This window comes from Medicago sativa, chromosome 5, assembly GCF_051527215.1.
Source record: "Medicago sativa cultivar Bolivia chromosome 5, Bolivia_mono, whole genome shotgun sequence".
NCBI lineage: Eukaryota > Viridiplantae > Streptophyta > Magnoliopsida > Fabales > Fabaceae > Medicago > Medicago sativa.
The window spans coordinates 10,892,023-10,914,466 of record NC_140753.1 but is presented as its reverse complement, the minus strand read 5'-3'; the positions used below and the strand labels follow the sequence as shown (position 1 = coordinate 10,914,466).

Genomic DNA, 22,444 nt, shown 5'->3' with positions numbered 1-22,444 from the left:
TTACACATATTTGCCATAGATATACAAAAGAAAGTCCACTATTGATTGAAAATTTTGCAGTAGTGGTTGAATTACTTATGCAGGTTCGTTGTCCTCCAACAGTCAATAAATGTCTGCCTCTCATCCTCAATTTCATCGGAACATAATCGTAAATCACCGAGCATTGAATGTTACATTGAAGAAATCTCTTCCGAGTTGGAACATTGTCCCTTTAACCCGACTATTAACATTATGTGGCAAATTCTATATTTCTATTATAACCGAATTTCATCAAATAGCTTTTGGTCGTCTTGCCAAATTAATTTATACTCATGCATGGACCGAATCAAATAAAGGGAAAACCAAGATTGCTTTAGCTTGGTTTTAAAAGATAGAATCCATTTACTGAATCGATGCATACACGCTAGAAAACTTTTTCAAGACATTTTCAAAGAGGTGAATCGATTTACTTGGTACGGTGAATCAATAACTTTATGCAAAAACTTAAAACATGAATGTTTGAAAGATTTCTTGGGTGAAAAGGATATGACTATTGAGGGATACTTATATACATTCAATTTAAATTAATCCTAGCTAGTTTTGACATCTAATCAAAACCACCTAACCAATCTCTCAAAAAGGTTCACATGCACTTACATATGCATCACCACAGCAGACCTAAGCAAATTCGTGCAACTCATCATCACCACATGAATGATATCAAACGATGACAAATAAATCATGCAGGGAGTCTCACAACAAGTTTTCAGCTGATTCTCTTATGCTCTCATCTATAAATAAGCACTTACACCAAGAGATAAGTTCAAGTTCTTACGGCCTTTTAGCTTGCATTTGAAATTTCTCAAATTTTGTTTTGACACAATACTTCATGATATCTCTTCATTTTGAAATTATCTAAATTTAACATCAAAGTAGTGGAATTTTTAATACCTTACCTTATTATTTCATCCAAACACACTTTTAGTGTATAGCTAATTTTTTTATTTAAAAATGGTGTATAACTAACTAATTTATATTTACACTTACACTTTAGGAGCATATCATTTAAATCTGCTACTAAATGTGTAAACCCTTCTATATAATATGAACTATTTCATTTCTCAAATCATCGAAAGCATAGTCTCTTGTATACGTGTTAGGGCATCATTGCTAAACAAAGTAGAAATGATAAACCTTTAGATTAGCGGCAATAAAAAAAAGTGAGGATTTTCTCCATTTTTTAAGAAATGAAGGTTTTTATTAATACAATTTTTAGTCTATGAAAGATGAATAAATATTGCTATTATTGTATTAAACCCCCCTTTTTTTTAAAAATAGAGAGAGAAACTCTTTCATAAAAAAATCACACATTCATATGAAATCGTATTTTTAGTTTCTTAGACGAAGTGACAAACACCATCTAAAATTGACACTCACAATATCAAACTCATGTGAAGGTGTCTAACCTATCAATATCGACAATGTCGGGAGAGACATGCCTTGGATATGATTTCTTCATCTTGGGTTCCTTCTTTTATCAATGAAGATTTTTTGTCTAAATCTATTTTGATTATCCGTTTGAAGTTTATCACCATTTGCCTACTAGGCAAGTCAACTAAAACTCAATTCTTGTTTTTTTCTTTCAAGAAACTGTATATCTTCATTAATTTCTTCTAACCAATTTTGACATGAAGTGTCTCAATATTCTCATAATGTTATCGGATCTCTCTAATCTTTTCACGATGTAGAGAGTTTACTTAGACATGTTTCACTTCGCATCCCTAAAAAAATGTTTCACTTCTGCATTCCTTAGATTTCTAAGATTACCTACAATATCTGATATATTTTATTTATAGATCTCTAAATACAAACAACAAAAGTCAAAAACATAATTAACAAAAGTATGTTACATTTGTAACATATTTTGAGGCGCTTCAACATATAGTACATATAAAATATACAATTTCCTCTATCATAAGTGGAATAATAATAATAATAAAAAGTCCTAAATAAATACTATTTTGTTTTGGAAAAAATAAATAAGCACTTTGAAAAATACAAGGGTGTATGTGCACATTTCAAAAATTAGTACCCTTACAGTCATATTCTTTACCATTGTATCAAATATTAAGTTTGTGCTCTTCATTACAAAATAAATATCTGATGCTTATTACTATCTTTTTTTTTTGTTGGAAAAATACATAATATGAGTCTATTACAAAGTATTTTTTTATGTCTTTCCTAAATTTGATGGAGGCAAAAAGCTTTCAGCAGTCAAACCCCATATATTAAAATCTACCTCTTCAAGCTTCCATCTTTCTTCCAATTCCCTTTTATGGTTTGCAGATTGTTCTCCATATCTAGAAACAGTAACTCGAGTTGTGCCACTGTGTGACACATTTATTCCATCTACATATTTATAATCATCAATTACTGACTCTAGACTTGTTTCCCAAAAAATGTCATTATCATCTTTGGTTCGCATTGTTAGTAATCTAGAATCTTCAAATTGAACTAGGAGACCTGATCTTTGGCTGAAATATCCCCATATGGTATGGTGAATGACCTCAAAATTTGGACCACTTTGCAACTCACGAATGGCTGGACTTGTTTCTAATTTTAGTATGAAACATTCTTCATCGTTGATTATTTTCTCTCCTATACATGCAGCATCTAAAAATAAGTTTGCTGTAGCCCTAGGATCCAATCCCTGTCAAAGAAATTGTTTAGTCGCATTCAATAACAAGAACAAGTAAAAACAACTTTTTTTAATATAAAAATAAAAGCATATCAAAATATGTTACTACTATCATGTATCTATATATCATCCAAGCACCAAGTGAAAAATAGAACATTTTCTTCAATTTAAGTTACATATTTTTTTGTAGATGAGTTTAAATTATTTTTTCCTCATACTTTATTTAAAGAGTTTAGGGTTTAGGGTCTTGTTCAAAAAAATGAGTAGGGTTTAGGGTTCATAACTTATGTCATTCCGGGTTTGAGTTTTGTTTTTGTTTTCGGGCTGCCACTTCCTTTTTGCTTTGTGAGTGGCAGTCGAGATTTTTCGTCTATATATGGTTTTAATAATATTTGTTGTTTAAGAATATAAGGAGTGTTACATTGCATGTCTTATAAATGAAAAATAACTATAATTTGCAAAATTACTAGCTTGTTTAACAACATATTTAGGTTGATTTTTTATCTTTGAATTTGAATGCAAACACAATTATATGAATTAATCAAAAATTTATATTTTATGCAAATATGAAAGTTACACGTGAACTAATTATACCTGAAGAAATCGACGAAGAGGTCTAGGAGCACCTTTAGCAATAGGTGATTGTTGATTAGAAGAATGACGCCACGAAACCTTACCATTGCTACCACAACTAACCTTGCAACCAGACACAATGAGTTCTAAACACCACAAATCTGGATCCTTTTGCCATAAAACAAATCCTCCACTCTCTTCAGAGGTTTTTTTCACCTCAATGGTTTCACCAGTATGATGAAAATCTGAAGCAGTAATTTTGACTTGCCCCATTACACACATACTTTCAACCACATTCAATGCTGGTTGTCCTCCTGTTGCTGCTATATATTGTTGCACTATATACTTGGCCGTTGATGCTTCCTACCATACAATCAACCATCATTTTAGTCATAATCAAAATAAAATCAATGGAAAAAATCCAAGAACACGACAAAGTTTTAAATAAAGTTCGCAATCACAATTTCGTATGAAACGAGCACTACTAGAAAAAGCAAAATTAGAGAGGGAAATTAGTGACGAAATTTGAGAGGGATTTCGTGTTTTCCCTCACTAATTTTTGTTTTTTTAGTAGTGGAGTGACGTATAAATTTTTTTTACTAGTGGTGGCAAAGAGCATATACTATAATTTTTTATATCAATATACATCAATGAATAGACAATAAAATAACGTCGTCGTTATAAATAAGCAAAAACTGGTATAAGTGAGTAAAAAAATAAAAAACATACAATTATCTATTTCTCTACGAATCTAATCAACAAACTTACCAATTCATTGAATACGGTGGGACATTTGATTCTTGATCAAATTCATCGGAGATAATCTACTTTCAACCGATAGTTGTCAAAAGCAAATCAAAACTAGCTTCAAAAGTAAATATATCATTGGTTACACAATATTTTTGAAAAAACGTTAATTTAGTGGGGATAACATTTAATATATAATTTTTAGTAGAACTCAGGATTACTCATGTGTATCATTCAAAATTTTGAATTTTCTTTGCACTCATGTTTTGGTAAAAAATAAATAAATTTTTTGGGAGAGATTCTTCTAATATTTTTAATATTCGTGCAAAAATCATTCAAAAATCTAAAGAGTACACATGAGTTAATTTAAAAGAAGATCTCAAAAGTGATGACGAAAAATATTTGGAGTACCAAAAATTGAAGAAAATATTTTGAGGGAGTAAAAGCAAAATTTAAAAATTTGATAGGGACCAAAAACTTATTTAATCCTAATTATAGTTACTCCCTCTATAGACTATACTTAATTATAACTCTCATCGAAAAAAAAAAGACCCTCAATAGAAGCATCTTTGCATGTTATTAGCTCCATTTTTTTAAAACATACCACTTATTAAAACTATTAATTCATCATCATAAAATATAAAAAAAATTGTTCAAAAAAAAATCATAAAATATAAAAAAGATAAATTTAGATACATTAATACGTAGGTAGTACGTATTTTTCTTACATCTTCACACAAAATAGACATATTAAATTCATAGTTTAAATTTTTTAACATATGTGAAAATAAATATATAGCACCCATAATTTAATTACACATGAGACTCAAAGATTAAAAAGGATAAATTTTTTTAATCACATTTTATAATATATTTTGTGTTTTTCTCTTATGAGAGTATGATATGTGAAGATAATATTCCTTGTATGCTTGTCTAATAAGAGAATAACACAACAACAACATAACAACTGTGCTCTCAAAAAAAAAAAAAAAAACATAACAATTGCTAATAAATTTGTAAACAAAAAAAAAAAACATGTATATGTTCTTACAATTGAGGAATCTCTGACAGGACGATGAACGGAATGTCCTAATTGAACTTGAAGAGGGATAAGAGGAGAGCCAACAAGGTAAAGCAAAAATCGAAGTTCATTTAAACGTGCTGAAACTGTAGGGGAAGACAATTTATCCTCAGTTTGAGCCTTCATCCATGTTAACATATTTTGCCATCTTAATGTCACATTACTTCCCATATTTGAAAACATTTCTTCAGGTATAGGTATTTCAAGAACAGTTTCCAATCCATCTTCTTTATCTATGTTTGGACATAACCTCCTTAATGATGATTTTGCAGCAGGTTGTTTCATTTGATTAGTGTGAGATTGAGACAAGTGAAGAATTTGATGAGAGAAAATTAAGGAAGAGGGTTATAGTCAAAAGGCTAAATCATCTTTAATTAATGTATGAACATTGAGAGGGTGAGGTTAACTAGAAGGTTGTCCTTGTTTATAGGTGTTGTGTGGGCACAAATTATGGGTTGTTATGTTTTATTGTTTAAGTTTCTATTTAAAGATTTAAATTTCAATCCATGATTTTTTCTTATAGCTAGTATATGCTCTGACCCGAGTTTGCATTTAGGCATATTTCTTTTGCTATATTTTGCAATTTTAAGATTCTCTTGATGTAAAAAGAGAAATTTATAAGCTTGACAATGGCAATTGGTATAAGATTGTGCGTGTCCATTAACAATTAGCTTTATGTAACAATATAATAATTAAGCATGCACATGAGAATTTTATATAACTAATTTATTTGTCAATCAATGTATATCATAGTGATTTATTTGTTGGGTTGATTTTGGATCATCTTGATTTTGTAAAATTTATTTGTCAATCAAAGTTATTTTGACAATTTAAAAGTTGTCCGACATAGTATTTTTTTTTAGGGTTATCAATTTAATAATAGTTTTGTTTTTCTTCTTCAATCAAACTAACACTTTTACTCCACATGCATTTTTTTTTAGACAAAATGACAACTCAAACATACAAAGTGAAAGTGTGGGGGTTAGAACCCTCGTCATGACGTCCGGCTAATAATTTCGGTATTTTTGTCACTTAAGTTATGGCTTATGAGACTCCATGTGTATTTTTGTACCACGTCCCAAAATTCATCATGTTATGTTTGTTCGAATATCATTGCTATTGAAATGTGAATTTCAAACTTAATAAATGTTATTGGACCATTAATATAAGCATGTTTATCATAAACAAAATAGCAAAGAAATATTAATATGTACTTTTGAGTTACAGGGAGACACTTGTGTATACAATTGATTAATCAACATCATAGCATGTATTTTAGTGTTTTATAAAGTTTTGATGTTTTTTATTTTAGGTTTTTATAGAGGATTAGAGCAAGTTATTGATAGTTTGAGAAGAAAAATGTAATGTTTTGAATTGAGTCATTGTGTATCTTATAATTTCCTAATCATGAAACTTTATAGGGTGTCATAGCCTTTTGGTGTATGTCATTTAATTTATCCGATCAGAAGACATCTCTTAGAAGTTGTGCAAGCATGAAGACCAATCACAAAATCTAAACAACTTGAGGAAATTTTGTCCCATGTCCCAAACACATTTAAGAGATGAAAAATTCATTAAGAGTGAAAAATGTCATGGTTCGCACACCTCACGCACAAACTACGAGTCCCACGTGGCTTGAAGGGTGAAAGTTGGAGAATCACACTTGGAGAATCACACTGTCGTGTGCGCCCACACACACTGACCGAAAAACAATGCCATATGTTTAAAAGAAGCATGTGGGCATGCGTAGACCCCTACACGGCACACATAAAATAACATAAAAAAATACATATTTAAGTGATTTTGCATCCAGAAGTAAGGGTTCGAAATCCTAACGGTCAAGAGACATAAGGGTGTGATCCCAATATATCAAATAAGTCATTTTTTTAAAAGGATCACATAAGTCTCTTATACATAAAAAAAAAAAATTAAAAATGATTTTTTTTTTTTATATTTTTTACAAAATTATTAAAAGTGAGGTTAAGCCAACAGTCTTTATGTTTACAACATACATGATTAACTTGACCAAAAACAAAATAAAAAGGACTAACAACAAATTAAGATAAAAAAGATTGGAACTGCAAATTTTCATTTTGTAACATTGATTTTCTTTGAATGCAAAAAAATCCTTTTGGTTTGGGTAAGTTTGTCAAACAAGCACCCAAAAAACAAGATTTTAATACTTCAAACTAAACCAAGTGTTAAACTGTTTGCACTTATTTTCTTCAAAGCTAAGCTAAATATATACAAAGAACCCTTAATTATCTCAATAACTCAAAGGAGTTAGCCCAGTAGAGAATGATTTGGTTTGTATTCAACATGAAGCTAAGTTCCCATTAGTTATTATATACAGTGAGGTAAATGTAATTTTCTTCGTAAGTACTCACTGAGTCCCAAGGTTTTTTCTGCCTTGGACCGGAGCAATATCCCTTCACCTTAATTTTTTATTTAAAAGGAAAAAGTGTGATTATCCAAAACTATGCATTGTTGCTTCCATACTTCATTGGTACCTCAGAGTTGGAATCTTTACCAAAGATAGTCTCCATATCTTCTAATGATCTTCCTTTAGTTTCAGGCAAGAAAGAATAGTAAAACCACCAACCTAAAACATTTGTACCAACAAATAAAAAGAAAGTCCCACCCAATGTTATGGTTTTATAAATTGAAATAAAACTAGTAACCACTGCCACATTGGTAATTCTATTCATAATCACACAAACCCCAAGTCCTTGTGCTCTCAACCTTAGTGGAAATATCTCTGTGCTATAAACCCATGTCACAGCCCCAATTCCAATAGCATTAAAACCTGCCATAATGTATATAACAATAATAGTAAATATTATGGCCCATAATGGTTCTTCTCCTAATTTAGAATTCTCCACTATAGCTGAACAAACACATAACCCTAACATAGAAAAAATCACACCTCCTGAACTGACCAATAATAGAATCCTTCTCCCAATTTTATCCAACAAAAAACATGATAATAATGTGAATAAAGTTTGGCTTATCCCAATACCAACTGTAGCTAAAAGAAGTGTACCCTTATCGGTGATTCCCATTCTTGCAAATATTCTTGGACTATATAAAAATATACCCTCAACTCCACAAATATTTTGAAACATATGAACACCAATAGCTGCAATAAGTATCCTATATACATGTGGTGAAGGTTTATAAAACATTTCTTTTAAAGCTCCTCCACCACTACGAGTTTTCTTTGAAACATGAACAATGTTTTGGGTGCAATTTTCATCAATTCCAACAGCATTTTTTATTTCCTTCATCCTTTGTTCAGCTTCTTGTTTTGAATTAGAGATTAATAATAGAACTTTCTTAGCATCACCTAATCTTCCTTGCATTACTAACCATCTTGGTGACTCTACCAATTGCAACATTAATATTACCAAACCAATTGAAGGTATTGAAGGAATAGCTAGCATTATTCTCCATCCAAGTCTTAAAGATAATTTTCCAAGGAAAAAATTTGAGACATAACCAAGTAAGAAACCTATGTTAATGGAAAGATCTGGTAGAGAAGTTAGAAAACCTCTATAAGAAGGAGATGAAATTTCTGCACTGTAAACAGATACTATGATAAGTGCAAAACCAACACCAAATCCTGCAATGCATCTTCCAAACATTAAGATTGGAAAAGATGAACCATACCCCATTAAAATTGAACCTAAGAAGAAGAATATCGACGATAACATGATTGTGTAGCGTCGACCTATGTAATCGGATAATCTTCCTGCAATCATGCATGCTGGTAATGCACATGCATTTAAGATTCCTGCTAGAAGCTGCACTTGCATGTCACTGATTTCAAGTTCTTCCTTTATGAATAAGAGTGCTCCAGCCATCACTGTTGTAACTAAAAAAATATATTTACTTGTTAGTTAATTTTGCATAGCTTTTTTATGCTAAAAATTCTACATTGGTTAATTTGCACTAATTCTTTAGTACACATCCGATAAATGTAAGCTCTGACTTTGTAATTTTAAAGATCGAAGATTAAATTCCTTGTAAAATGACAATTTTTTTTTTGACAAATTGTAAAATGACAATTATCATGTCACTTTAATTAATGTTAATTTCCACATTTCCCAATTTATTTAAAAAAATAGTATATCATCAATTAGAAAATAACACACCAATTAATAAATCTAGTTAATTTTGTTGATTTTATTAAAAATTATATCAAAATAACCCCCCATTAATGTTCCGACAAGCTTTGCTCTAGCTTGAAGGGAAACATTATTCTTGTATTTTGTGTTTATATACTCTCTTCGTCTCAAAATATAAGAAAAAATTGTTCAATAAAAATTAATGTATTTGGTTCAAAATTTGTACCAAATACACGAATTTAAGTTGACCCATCTTCACTTATATTTTGGAACGGAGAGAGTACACGATTAAAAAGTCTGTTAATGAATAACTTTTTACTACAGATTGCTGGTAAGGTAGAATAATTTTTTTTTTTCAAATCAAACATGAAATCGATATTTTCATCATCTCTTGTACTTATATTTTATTTTTGCAAACTAGACGAACTCTGTATTTCATGAATTTTTTTTGTTATTAGCACTCTCTATTTTCCCTTTCTCCCTTTTGTGAGCCGTCACAAAAACCCTAACTCGTTTTTCTCTTTCCCTTAAATTGAAATAAGTGATTTTCATATCTATTTCGTTTTTTATGTTGTGATTTCGTCGTCTTAATTTGACGTTGGTTTGTTCGTAGTCTTTGTGAGGCATTATCTTTCTTTTTTTCTTTCTTTCGTTCAGATATTTGTTCGGTTCAGATTGTCAGATCAACTTCGATCTACTGCAGATCCAATCAATGACTTTGACGCCGTCCACGTTGCAGATATGGAGATATGAGTATTCCAGAGTATAGTTATATGTGTAGGTTTTTGTACTTTATCGTTTTATACGATTAACAAAGATGTTTTAGTTTGTTCGCATATTCTTCATTTTGTTTTTAACGAATTTGCAGTGTATGATGTCCTCTGTCAATTTGTAAAAAAAAGAAGATGTATTTCATGAAAAGACAACCGTAAAAATTGCATTTTAGACATATCATATCAGACTTTGTATTGAAAATTATAATTTTCCAACATTTTCAACAATTTAAGTATGTTAATCTACAAAAACTTTTTGCAAACTATAATTGAAATATGATATCCTATTAAGTCATATTATCTACAATATCATGTTAAATATCAAAATAAAGGACAATTTCGTTAGTCTATTAATTCATTAGTCTATTTAAGGATATATCATATTACTTATTTAAAGAATTTGTTAGTTTTAAAAAGGTATGGTCTATTAATTCATTAGTCTATTTAAGGATATATCATATTACTTATTTAAAGAATTTGTTAGTTTTAAAAATGTAAGATGCAAATCTAAAAATAAGTCTATGATAGATTTTTTCTGACAATATAAGTCTATGATAGATAACATGTCAGGTTATGAGACAGTAGAAAATAAAATATAAGTAAAAAAAGACAGTAAAAAAAATAGAAAGTCACTCACCATAACCAAATATGGCAGAGATAATAGTGGCAGCTAACACACAAGCACAGGCATGCTTGTTGAGATGGTTTACATCCCCACTAGTGCTTTCCAGGTTGTGCCCATTTGTTTCTTTTCCACTGGACAACATTCTTTAACCCAACTTGTATATGATTTTTAAAGAATTTAGTGATGTCCTTTATATATAGAAAGAGTGAGTCTTTATTTTGTAAACAGTCAATACACTATTCCAACATGTAGCATTCATCAATTTATATAATTTAAATTTGTTGACTGTTGAAGTGAGCAAATGTTGTTTAACTTATAGAATTAAATTGTCTCTACCGTCACTTCAAAAAAAAAAGAAATTATAAGATACTTAAACATATATTTTTTCATTTCAACATAAAGCCTCTATAACCGTAGTTTTTTTAAATACTCATTAGAAAATAGAAATTACCTTTTGGATTAATGTATAGATAATTAATTAGTATATACATATTTCTTTTATGCTAAATTAATTTGCAAACTCTATCAACCATCCATTTAATAAAAACTAATCCATGTACACTATAGTTATCTTCCAAACCGAAAGTGAAATATTTGTCTTATGTCTTACGTGTTTTACTCTTGTTATGTACGATGGAATTTAAGGATTATAAAATTGAGGAATAATAACATCAAAGGTTTTTCCCTTTAAGTAATAAAAACATCAAAATTAGTTTACCAACTGAGGTCCCCTTCTTCGATGGCTATGTCATGAATAGTCTCCGTTCGATTCGCCACAAACAAGGCTGCATGCATATACGTATAGGCATGGCAATGGGTTTTTCACCTTAATAATAATATAATAATGTGCATAAAACTTATTACTCAAAACCCCAATAAATTTTGTCAAGAAACCCTAATAAAATTTAAGAATATTGACAAATTTTATAGGTGGTTCTATTACTCGAAATATTTTAACAAAGAACGATATCACCCAAGTATAAGTTCACAATCAGCCTTGCTCTTTTAAGAAATATTTGTTTCCCCCGTTTTCTTCGAACTTACAACAATTATGTCATCGGCTCACCCATTAAAACGAAATAATCATAAACTTATACTTCTGATAAATATCGTAAGTCGTCGTTGAAGTTTCACATAATATTCACATGTTTATCATCTATGAACCAGAACCACATATCAATAGAATTTGCATATCTTTATACTCTATCAGTTTTAAAATAAGTATCGTTTAAGGTTATTTTCCATTAAGAAAAACAATAAATAAATTAGCATGTGTAACAATTTTTTAAAATTATCATCGTTAACTATTGACAATTAAAGTAACAATTGTTATAAATGCATAGTGAGATATAAGGACTTGAAGATGATGAACACTGTATTAATTTGGAGGTATACAATAGAAACTCTTTAATTTAATACTCGGTAAATTAATAAACCCTCTAAAATAATAAATGTGTCCGGTCCCGACATGGGCCAATGTAAAAAATTGAAAAACTCAATAAAATAATAAGATAATAATTTTTCGGAAGATCCCTTTATAATTTTCGGTCCCAAGAAAAATCATAAATTAATAATTCATAGAAACTGAAAAAAATATATTAAGAATACATTGAACACATTTGTTCCTCTTGTTTACATTTACTGTACTTCAAAAGTCATTATTGATTTCCAATGCATATGAACACAGTAGTTACTAATTTACGTTGAGTCTCAAGGTTCGCTGCAACGTAATTCTAAGAGGCATAAACTAATTTGCCTTTTTGTTTGGTATGTACAATATAATTACTTAAAAACTCTTTAAATTAATAATTATTATTTATCGATAAATTAATAACTCTCTAAATTAATAAATTTCTCCGGTCCTGACATTATTAATTTATAGAGTTTTAACTGTAATTGAAATAAATTAATTAATGTTGCATTGATAAAATACAATGACACTTATTTTGGATTTTTTGCGCAAAAACGACAATTGTTTTAGAATTAGTGGAGTAATATTAGTTGAAAAGAGATTTTTATGTTGTCTTAACTTTCTAATTCTCATAGGAAAGAATGAGAAATATTATAGACCGTTTCTAAAACATAAAACACTTTGATAAATGGACTATAGCAAAACAATACTTAAAATTACTTAATATTATCAACAACAGTTCATATTGCAACTTCATCGTGTCGGTTCAATAAAAACAAAGATCAATGAATTAGGAGTTGCATTTTGAGGTATTCATATTGGTTTTCTCTTATTTATTTTAATCTCACACCAATTATGTCACCATCTCACTCTTTAGGGTGAAATGATCATAAACTTCCACTTCTAACCAATACTGGAAGCCATTGGTCGAGTTTCACTTAATTTTCGAGTGTTAATGAACTGTGGACCACATATAAACACAATTTGCATTTTGTACTCTGTGTTTTAAAATAAGTGTCATTTAAGGTTATTTCACCTAAATTAATATAAACAATAGAAAAATAGATGTAATCATTTAATAAAACTGCCTCAATTAACTATTGACTATTAGCAATTGTCATATGCATAGTCAAATATAATGTCATTAAAATGATGGACAAAACATAAATTTGGGGTAAAATTGGAATAAATTAACTAACGTTGTATTATTTTTTTAGATGTTGCATTAAGAAAGTAAAATGACACGTATTTAAAGAAAAAATGTTTTGCTGAATTGACACTCATTTTAAAGCAAATGGAGTAATATAAAAGTTGAGAAGAAATATTTTTGTCTTAGCCCTCTCATTCTCAAAGGCTGGGCGAACCAATTTAGGTAGGGGTTGAATGTATTGACTTTTAGGTTAGTTGAGGACTTGAGGCTTAAAAGAAAATGAACTTCAAAGGTAGTTCATTAAATTCAACTTAATCAAACAATCAAAGGTAGTTCAACTTAAAATTCAATGATTGGTGGCGACATCCACTCCTTTGTATGGGTGTCATGTAATCTTTTTATTTATATTTGGTTGGAGGCGACCTCTTGGTAGGTACCATGACATTGTAACAGAGTTTGTGTGATTTCACCACTTTTAGCACACCTTGTGCAGGGTGAATCACTTTCCGTTTGAGCAATATATTTCATTTTGATTTGTTAAAAAAAAAAATCAAACAATCATTACACAAGCAATAAACTTAAGAGTTTTATTGGTATGTAAAGCGAAAATATGTTAATGGCTGCAGAAAATATATAATCGACCCAATAAATAAACAATTAAAAAAAAGAAAGATTTTTTATATTGACCCAACAAGACGGTACATAACGACAAATGGTAGGATCCAAAACCTCAACTCGTTCAATTTCTCAAACTTTCTGTTTGTTTCTTTGAAGTTTCTCAATGACAACTGTAAAAATTTCTAATTCTTCAATGAAAAAGAATAACCAGATCAATGAGAAAAATTAAAAGACTAAGACTAAAATTTCATTTTATGATGATTTAGAAATCCTATAGCAACATCAAATGAGTAGATGCAAAATGATGGAATGGAAATGTGGTAATGTACATCAACTATTTTTGAAACTAAACAAGTGGGGAGAAGTTTATTAAAACTTCAGAGAACTATACTTTTTTGTTAGTTGTGCAAGTACACTACCAGAAGGAATTCACAAAGTCCAAGATCAGAGATTATGCATGAAAATGAATATACATCATACCTCTGGATCCAGAAAAATGAATATACATCATAACCAGAACAGCGAGAGAAATTAAAGGACCAAGACAAAGACTAAGACCAATGAACAGAGTGTAATTAGCCATCCCTTGTTCCATATAAATAAGTGGCATCTGAGACTATTGCTTGTAATTGGTTCCATCAAACAACTAGATCTTGGAAATGGTTAAGTAGCATTGCTTTGTTGAGTAAGACAGAATCAACATATTTATGCTTTTAAGTTGTTTGAGTAGAAGAAAGAATTCAATGATTGTGTCATAGATAGTCCAAAATCTCAAAAGCCTAAATTCTGGAAAGTGTTTTTGTGAATTTAGGAGAGAAAATTATAAAAGATAAGAGAAAAATATAGTAGAATTTGGAGACCGGATTTGCAATTTGCATTCTAAATAGTGTGCTCAATTGGATAATATACACAAACATCTAACTGCTAAAACAACTGTCATAACTACCTTACCCATATACCCAACAAGCTTAATAAACTGTAAAGCAGGGGTGGCCTCAGGTATGAATAAAAAATCAAGCAACCCAAACCAATTCAATTTGAAAAAAGATTATATTGGTTTTGGTAATTAATTCAGTTTGATCTGCATTTTTCCAAACTCAGATGTAATCGGTTATTACTCAATGAACTTCAACCAACCCGAATGTTATGTGTAATTCTAATTTTTACACTGAAATATCCTATGAAGTTTTAGGGTACAAGCTTTAAAGTTCTAAACAAAGTTAACCATTACAATTTCATGTTGTGCACTTCTAAGACAAACACTAAATAATTTGGGAGCAGTACATTTAAAAACGAAAACAAGGCTTGTATCAGCAAGTAAACAGCAAACTAGTCAGAGGATTTAAACGAGTTGAATGAATTAAAGAACCGAGGTTCAAACTCTTATGAAGGAGACAATACTAACATAACAACTAATATCATTTGCCTATTTAAAAAGCAGGCAAACTAGTTGGACCTTCTTTAGAAAATTTAAATAGGTGCACCTATAGTAATCATACATTACACAATGACATAAAAATAGTCTGGCAAAAGAGTACACGAATCAAGAAGAAGAAAAACTTACATAGTCTGCAAATATATTTAAAATGGCCTCTGTGGAGCTTTCTTCCCAAAGATGGCCTCCCAAATGGAGGGTGAAAATGGTGCTTTCTTGTCCAAAAACACCCTAACAGCTTTCTCATCAAAAGCAAAACCCTTTCCTGTTAATGTCTTGATAACACCTTTTGCTTCTTCAATACCATTTTCCTTGCAGAAACCATCTACCAAGCCAACGAAAGTCGTCACATTTGGAGAATGACCTGCTTCTAACATCTCTACACAAAATTCAACAGCATCGTGTAATCTGCTACATTTGTACAGTCCTTGTATAAGAACAGTGTAACTAAAAGCATTTGGTGAAATGCCATTACTCTGCATTTTCCTGAAAATCCTTATAGCATCATCAGCCTTGTGTGCCTTTGTGTATCCGTCCACTACAGCAGTGTAAATGACAATATCCGGAATCGTTCCCTTTTCCCGCATCAAACCAAAAAGCTTCAAAGCTTCTTGAAAATTACCATCTTTACATAAACCATCAAGCATAGCCACTGCATTTGGGATAAGACCAGTTTCCTTCATCTTCTTGAAAATCGTATCAGCATCTTGAGGCATAGACTCTTGTGCTGGTTGGTTGAAATTTGACGAATTCAATGTCCTCGCTTCTTCCAATTGGCTGCTTCCTTCAACATCTGATTGACTCCCTGTTTTATCATCAAAATCAAACTTAAACTTATCAAGGAAACTATCTCCTGATTGACCACCATCTCTACCAGTTTCATCAACATGTTTGCCCTGAAATCCAAGATCAACTTGTGAAGATTTATTGCCACGATGACCACCATCTCTACCAGTTTCATCGGCATTTCTACCCTGAAATCCAATATCAATTTGCGAAGATTTATTTCCACGATTTCCATCAAATCTCGGACGACGGTCACTTCGATTAAATTCCTGGGAATTCAAATGAGGTTGATTAATTGGCTTCTGACCTCTTAAAACCCTAGCTTGACTCAATTCCTCCCAACGCTGTCGAACATCAAACTCTTCCTCATTTCTATTGCCACCATTCTCATTCGTGTCACCCCGATGACGAAAAAATTCATCGTCAGATTCTCCGGAGGCTGCTTGTTTGATGTTAGCGACGCGGCGATTATCATTAAAGCTAAAATGGCGCATAGCAATAAGCCATGGTGGTAAAAATAGTTTAGAATTTAAAAGGGAAACCAACCCTTCAATTTTATTAACCCTACGCCCTAACAATGGTGTCATGTGGATGAACCTGTTAATCAGTTGCATCAAGCAAACATAAAATCAACAATTTATCTCAAAATCAAAAGAATACAAAAAAATTACCAAAAGAAAAGAAAATGAAGCAGGATTAATTATGAGAGAATAATCAATTAAGAAATTATTTAACCAGCAAAAGAAAGGAAAAGATGAAAGAGTTTCTTACCGTTTCTGGTTGCCGGCGACGAAGGCCGTTTGCGTTATCCGGCGAGGTTTAGCTTTTTCCGGGCTGTTGAGCAAAGGGTTTTATTTGATGGAGCTCTGAGTTTTGTTGGTTTAGGGTTTTAATTTTTTTTTTTTTTTTTTTTTTTACATAGGAAGATAAATGATTTTTTTACTTGAGTATTTTACCCACCAGAAATTACATACTCCGTAGTGGTAACTTTCGAATTGAAATTCTTAAAAAAAAAAGAAAAAAAAACTTTCGAATTGAAACAATTTTTTTTTTCTCGTGTCAAAAAAAAAAACAATTTTTTTCTCTCATATTTTTCGTTGTGATCTTACTTTTTTTTTTTCTTCTTTCTATTGTTTTAGTTTTTATATCAATATATTTCTTTGTGTATTTTTTGTTGTTCCGTAAATTGTTATTAAAATAATTGCTTAAATAACATACCTCTTTAATAACTAAGCCAATTTGCCCTTAAAATTCTAAAGGTGGGAAATTTACACTCTAGAATTTGTGAATAAACAAAAAGATTTCGATTTTGAATTATATCAAGTGATTTTGTCATTCTATTAGTTATATATATTTCAAATTCAAAATTGGAACAACAGAACCTGCAAAATTTTTACATCTTAAATTATATCACTCACTAACAAATTATTCTCTAAATTATATCCTTATATAACTCATGTGATCATCAACTCACTTATATATATATATATATATATATATATATATATATATATATATATGGGTTATGATAGAAGACACCTTTTATGAAGGTGTCTTTTATCAAGTTACTCTATGAGCATTTGCGAAAAGACACCAACTTACTTTTATGAAGGTGTCTTTTAGCAAAGTTATAACTAAAAAGTGAAAATCACACCTTAAGGTGTGACTTGTTAAAAGACACCACCAAAGGGTGGCTTGTAACAAAACCCTATATATATATATATTTTCAATACTGATTGTGTCACCTTCTAAATGGATTCCATTTGTGTGACATTGTGGTGGGAATGTCATGTGACATTGCTCAATTACAATGTGATACGTGAATTTTTTTTCATTTTTAAATAAAACAAAAAATGTCTTGTAAAAGAGAGAGAAGAAAACTAAAAAAAAAAAAAAAAAAAAAAAAAAAAAAAAAAAAACATATGTCTCACAGTGTGGTTGGACAATGTCATGTGGCATTTCCATCACAATGTCACATAAGTGGGATCCCTAAATTAAAGGACTGTGAAAGAATAACACTTCATCGTTTCAATATATCTTATCAATTATACCAAACGTTACTTAAGAAAATTGTAGAAATAACACTCACCTTATTCATATTTTTAATTAATGGACATTAAATATTTAAACTTAACATTTGGAAATACTTAGAACCTGTCTCTTTATTATTTGTTGCGACAATGTATAACAGGGATCCACGTCGAGCCATCCTGACGGACGAGCAGCATCAATTGAATCGGCAGACACAAAGACGAAGACAGAGACGAGCTAACATGTAAAGTAGTGGAATGGAAAAGGATGGTAGCCCACCCAGAACAGCACATAGAGTAAGGTTCATCTTGCATACAATTTATGGGGGTCCCAGGTCCTGCATCCACCAATAACATTTCTTCCCCTAAGCGTAAAACTTCAGATTGTAAGGCCTTTCCACTACATTCCAAATTCAAGAATACGACCGATACGATTGATTGGTCTGTGTGCCTCTCTTATTACTTTTTTGTATTCCCCTGTTCCTCGGATACAATTCGATCCTTCTACGGCCAAATCTCAATTTGTGGAAAGCCTTCGATGGCTTCCTTATGAATTTCATTTGGGTATAGACGGTCTCTCTTTTTTCTTCGTGATATTGACCACATTCTGATCTCTATTTGTTACTCTATTTACTCTTTATTATTTGTTGCAACAATGTATACACTTGCACATGTATTGAAAAATTTACAACTATTTTCGGAGCATCAGATACCAAAATATCTCAATTTCATGGTGTATTAAGCCACTTTGTAAAACAATGGCTTAATTCAATATTTGGTCCCCTAACTAATTTGATGTTTTCATTTTGGTCCCATAAGTTCTAAAATGAACGATTTGGTCCTTCAATTTTTGCTTCAGTTTTCAAAAAGGTCTTTTCCGTCCAAAAAGTAACAGCCGTTACTATTTCCGTCAAATTCCATTTTTCTTATTTTCAAAATAAATAAAATAATAATAATAATAATAATAATAATAATAGTAATAATAAATTGTTCTTCTTCTCTCCTCAAACACCACCACCCATGCCAGCCACCACCACCAGATTCCACCACCGCCACCCTCAACGGCACCATCACACCGGATCATAACCCAGAACCACCGCCACCATCATTTGTGCTTCCTTGAATGATTTTCGTCCAGAGTGACACTCAATTTCTGGATTTCCCGTCGCGACTGCAACAACAACACCGAGGGGGAAATCAACGATGGTAATGGTAATTACAATGATGGCTGCAAGAACGGCGACGACAACCGCAACGATGGCGACAACAAGTTCAGATCTGGCATAGAGACAGAGATGTGAGCAACAGAGGGAGAGAAGTGCGGTGGCGGAGGAGAGAAAAGCGGCGGTGATACTGAATGTAACTATTGGTACTGACAACCCTAAAAGCTTTTACATCTTCATTTTGCGGTTCTGTTCCTCAATTCCAGAATTGATGGTGATTCCTGCATCTAATTTGTTGATAGTAATTGAAGTTAAAAAGTTTCATTTTTAGATGAAAGAATAAAAAGAGAAAAATTTAATGAGTTCTTTGGGTGCTTTGATTTGAGACAATGACAAAATTTGATGTCCAGATGAAAGAAAAAGGGGAAAAGTTTGAATTTAGGTTTAATATGAGTTTTAATCTGAAGAAGATAATGAAGATAGTGGAAAATGAGAGGATTTTAATTTATTTTTTCTGGTTTTTTTTTCCTTCTTCTGGGTAAGTTTGAGGTTTTTATGAATATGAAATATGAAGGTGATGAAAAAGGGAAGGAAGAAGATGAAGAAAGAGGGAATTTTTTTTTGGTGATGGTGGTCCACCGTTACATAAAATGGACCAGCAATCTAATGCCTGAAATCTAACTGTCCTCTTTTAAAAAAAATCAAACGGTTTAAATTTAAAAATTAATAGGATCTATGGTGGACCAACATTGTTTGTGTTCCACTTTAGACATTTAAAGTTAAAGTTAACGGTCCGGGACCTTTTTGAAAACTGAAGCAAAAATTGAAGGACCAAATCGTTCATTTTAGAACTTATGGGACCAAAATGAAAACATCAAATTAGTTAGGGGACCAAATATTGAATTAAGCCTAAAACAATCTATGGGTGGGGATTACATCAATCAACTTAATATTTCTCTTAGAGTGAAAGAAAATATTAAAAATTAGAAAAATTAAACTAGAATTGGTGGGGTGCGCCTAGCCCATGCAATAGTGCAACGCATGAGCGACACATGAAAAGCCTAGTAGCAAGCTACTGAGGTGGCCTCTCCCCCTCAAAAAAGTAATTTAATATCGTGTGATCCATTGGACCACATATCAGATATTAAACTGATAAGAACAGATACTACACTTGATCTTAGCCAAAAGGCCGAGAAAGGTATGAATTGTACTGAAGCCTTGCATTGCTTTTATATCCACTGTCTACTCAATTCTTTTCTTTATTACCCGATGTGGGACTTTTACGCAGTACCACCTTACACACCACTTTCGTTTATCTGCTGCTAAGTTTCGTTTCCCTTAAATTTTTAACGTGATGCCTCCAGTATCAAAATGGTAAATAAATATCATATCTAAAATTAAAATCAATCATACAAATTATGAGGCCACACACACAATTTTAAAAACTATGCAATCAATCATATCTCAGAAGTTGAAGGCTATGTTCACAATCAGGTAACACTTGATAACTTATGACTCTTCCCAAGCATTATCATCAGAAGGATTTTCACCTGTTACCAATTCAGATATTATTACTTCAAAGCTACAAACACTGCCCTAAATATGATGAAGATCACCCCTTAATTCAGGTAAGAGGAACTGAGTTTTGCTTCCACCAATATCAGCTATTGTGTCTATGCAATATCTTATAACTGTTGGGAACAAATATCTTACAACTATTGTTTCAAATTGCTCTCCACAACCACGCAACATAACAATTATAGAGGTTTTTGCAACAGTATTTTTTAATATTGGCCGCATCACTGCATAGTAAGAAAAACCTTGGCCCTTAAGACAAGAAATTAATTTAGTATATATATATATATATATATATATATATATATATATATATATATATATATATATATATATATATATATATATATATATTTAGAGTCAGGATCCGTTGACACCAGGTGTCAACGGATTTGTTAACACCAAATCTCAACCGTCGATTTCATTTAATCTAAGGTTAATAATAGTGTCACGTTTTCATTTATTGTGTATCCTTTTTTTCAATCATACACTATTATTGTTTTTTTCTCTATCTATTTAATGCAGTAAAGGCAATCACAATTACAGACCTGGATTTTTTTCTTGTACACATAAGCAATTCGAACTCTCAATTGTTTGTGTTCAACTGTTCATCCCTCAGTTGAATCTTCATATGTGGTTGTGTTTAACCTCTCTCATGAATCTTTTATTTGCTCTCTCTCATGAATCTTTGTATAGAATTAGGATCCTCTGTACAGCTCAATTGATCGATGGACACAAACAATCATTATGATATTGATGCAACGCCACAAATTTGATCAAACTCGAGACTCACAAATTTCCACTTGATTTATAATTTCATCACATGATTAAAGGTTCACCATTACGATTATGATTACGGCAAAAAAAAAAAAATCTCAACAAAGTCACCGCAAACGTAGGAGAAGAGATCATAGAGGGAATTGCATTTAACAACTAATATTTCCAATAATTCCTATTTTAATTATTTAGTTATGGAGTATTTTAATTTTACAGACAAGGGAATAAGAAGAATTATGATATGATCATGTTTCCAATTTGGGTTTTGTAATCATTAAAAACAATAATAGTGTGTGATTGAAAAAAAGGATACACAATAAATGAAAATGTGACACTGTTATTAACCTTTGATTAAATGAAATCGACGGTTGAGATTTGGTGTCAACGAATCCGTTGACACCTGGTGTTAACGGATCCTGACTCATATATTTATATATATATAATGAACATGGAAGCTTAATTAATTTCATGTAATGCCAACTAAGATGAAATCAAACTGTTTAATATGGACTTTTGGGAATTTATCAATGAAAATAAAAGTGTTAGCAAATTCGTAGATTCTTTTCCAAGAAACTGATAAAATGATAGATATATACGTTTTGTTGTGAACTTTGGTACAAAAGGTCAGGATGATGTATTTACTCTGCTGTGAACAAGTTCAACACTTTCAATTCTTAAAAAACAAAGTCAAGGGATCTCAAGTTCAGCAAATCAACTAAAGCATGCTGATTACAGATGCCAAAAGTACATGTAATTAAGATTAAGATGCAATAATTAACAACAAAAAAACAAGTAATTAATTTCTAGTTTCTTGAATCATGACACATAGTAAGAAAAAACCTTGGCCCTTAAGACAAGAAATTAATTTCCTCTATCTTGAATACACTATTAGTAGT

General features: G+C 31.0%; 3 protein-coding genes and 1 non-coding gene across 5 annotated transcripts; all 4 read right to left on the bottom strand.

The window, feature by feature from the left end:
* Window positions 1–2,047: 2,047 nt before the first annotated feature.
* LOC146919953 (spindle assembly abnormal protein (DUF620)) lies at window positions 2,048–5,452 on the bottom strand. Its single transcript, XM_085713332.1, has 3 exons — window positions 5,049–5,452; window positions 3,272–3,613; window positions 2,048–2,689 (listed from the first exon to the last, which is right to left on the bottom strand). Exons 1-3 carry the CDS (start codon window positions 5,361–5,363, stop codon window positions 2,210–2,212), a joined length of 1,137 nt encoding a protein of 378 aa, XP_085569458.1. The 5' UTR covers window positions 5,364–5,452; the 3' UTR covers window positions 2,048–2,209.
* A 1,683-nt stretch (window positions 5,453–7,135) lies between these two features.
* Window positions 7,136–10,766, bottom strand: PMT6 (Major facilitator superfamily protein). Its single transcript, XM_085713336.1, has 2 exons — window positions 10,616–10,766; window positions 7,136–8,952 (listed from the first exon to the last, which is right to left on the bottom strand). Exons 1-2 carry the CDS (start codon window positions 10,743–10,745, stop codon window positions 7,556–7,558), a joined length of 1,527 nt encoding a protein of 508 aa, XP_085569462.1. The 5' UTR covers window positions 10,746–10,766; the 3' UTR covers window positions 7,136–7,555.
* A 4,357-nt stretch (window positions 10,767–15,123) lies between these two features.
* Window positions 15,124–16,871, bottom strand: LOC146919951 (uncharacterized). Of its 2 annotated transcripts, XM_085713331.1 has the most exons (3): window positions 16,775–16,871; window positions 16,132–16,600; window positions 15,124–16,044 (listed from the first exon to the last, which is right to left on the bottom strand). In XM_085713331.1, the coding sequence occupies exons 2-3, from the start codon at window positions 16,588–16,590 to the stop codon at window positions 15,364–15,366; spliced, it is 1,140 nt and encodes a 379-aa protein (XP_085569457.1). In that variant the 5' UTR covers window positions 16,591–16,600; window positions 16,775–16,871; the 3' UTR covers window positions 15,124–15,363. The 2 variants fall into 2 exon arrangements, with proteins under 2 accessions (XP_085569457.1, XP_085569456.1); XM_085713330.1 differs by having other exon boundaries at window positions 15,124–16,600.
* Window positions 16,872–20,202: 3,331 nt separating this feature from the next.
* LOC146919950 (U2 spliceosomal RNA) lies at window positions 20,203–20,398 on the bottom strand. The gene has a single exon (XR_015013125.1). It is a non-coding gene; the product is annotated as a U2 spliceosomal RNA (small nuclear RNA).
* Between the last annotated feature and the right edge of the window lie 2,046 nt (window positions 20,399–22,444).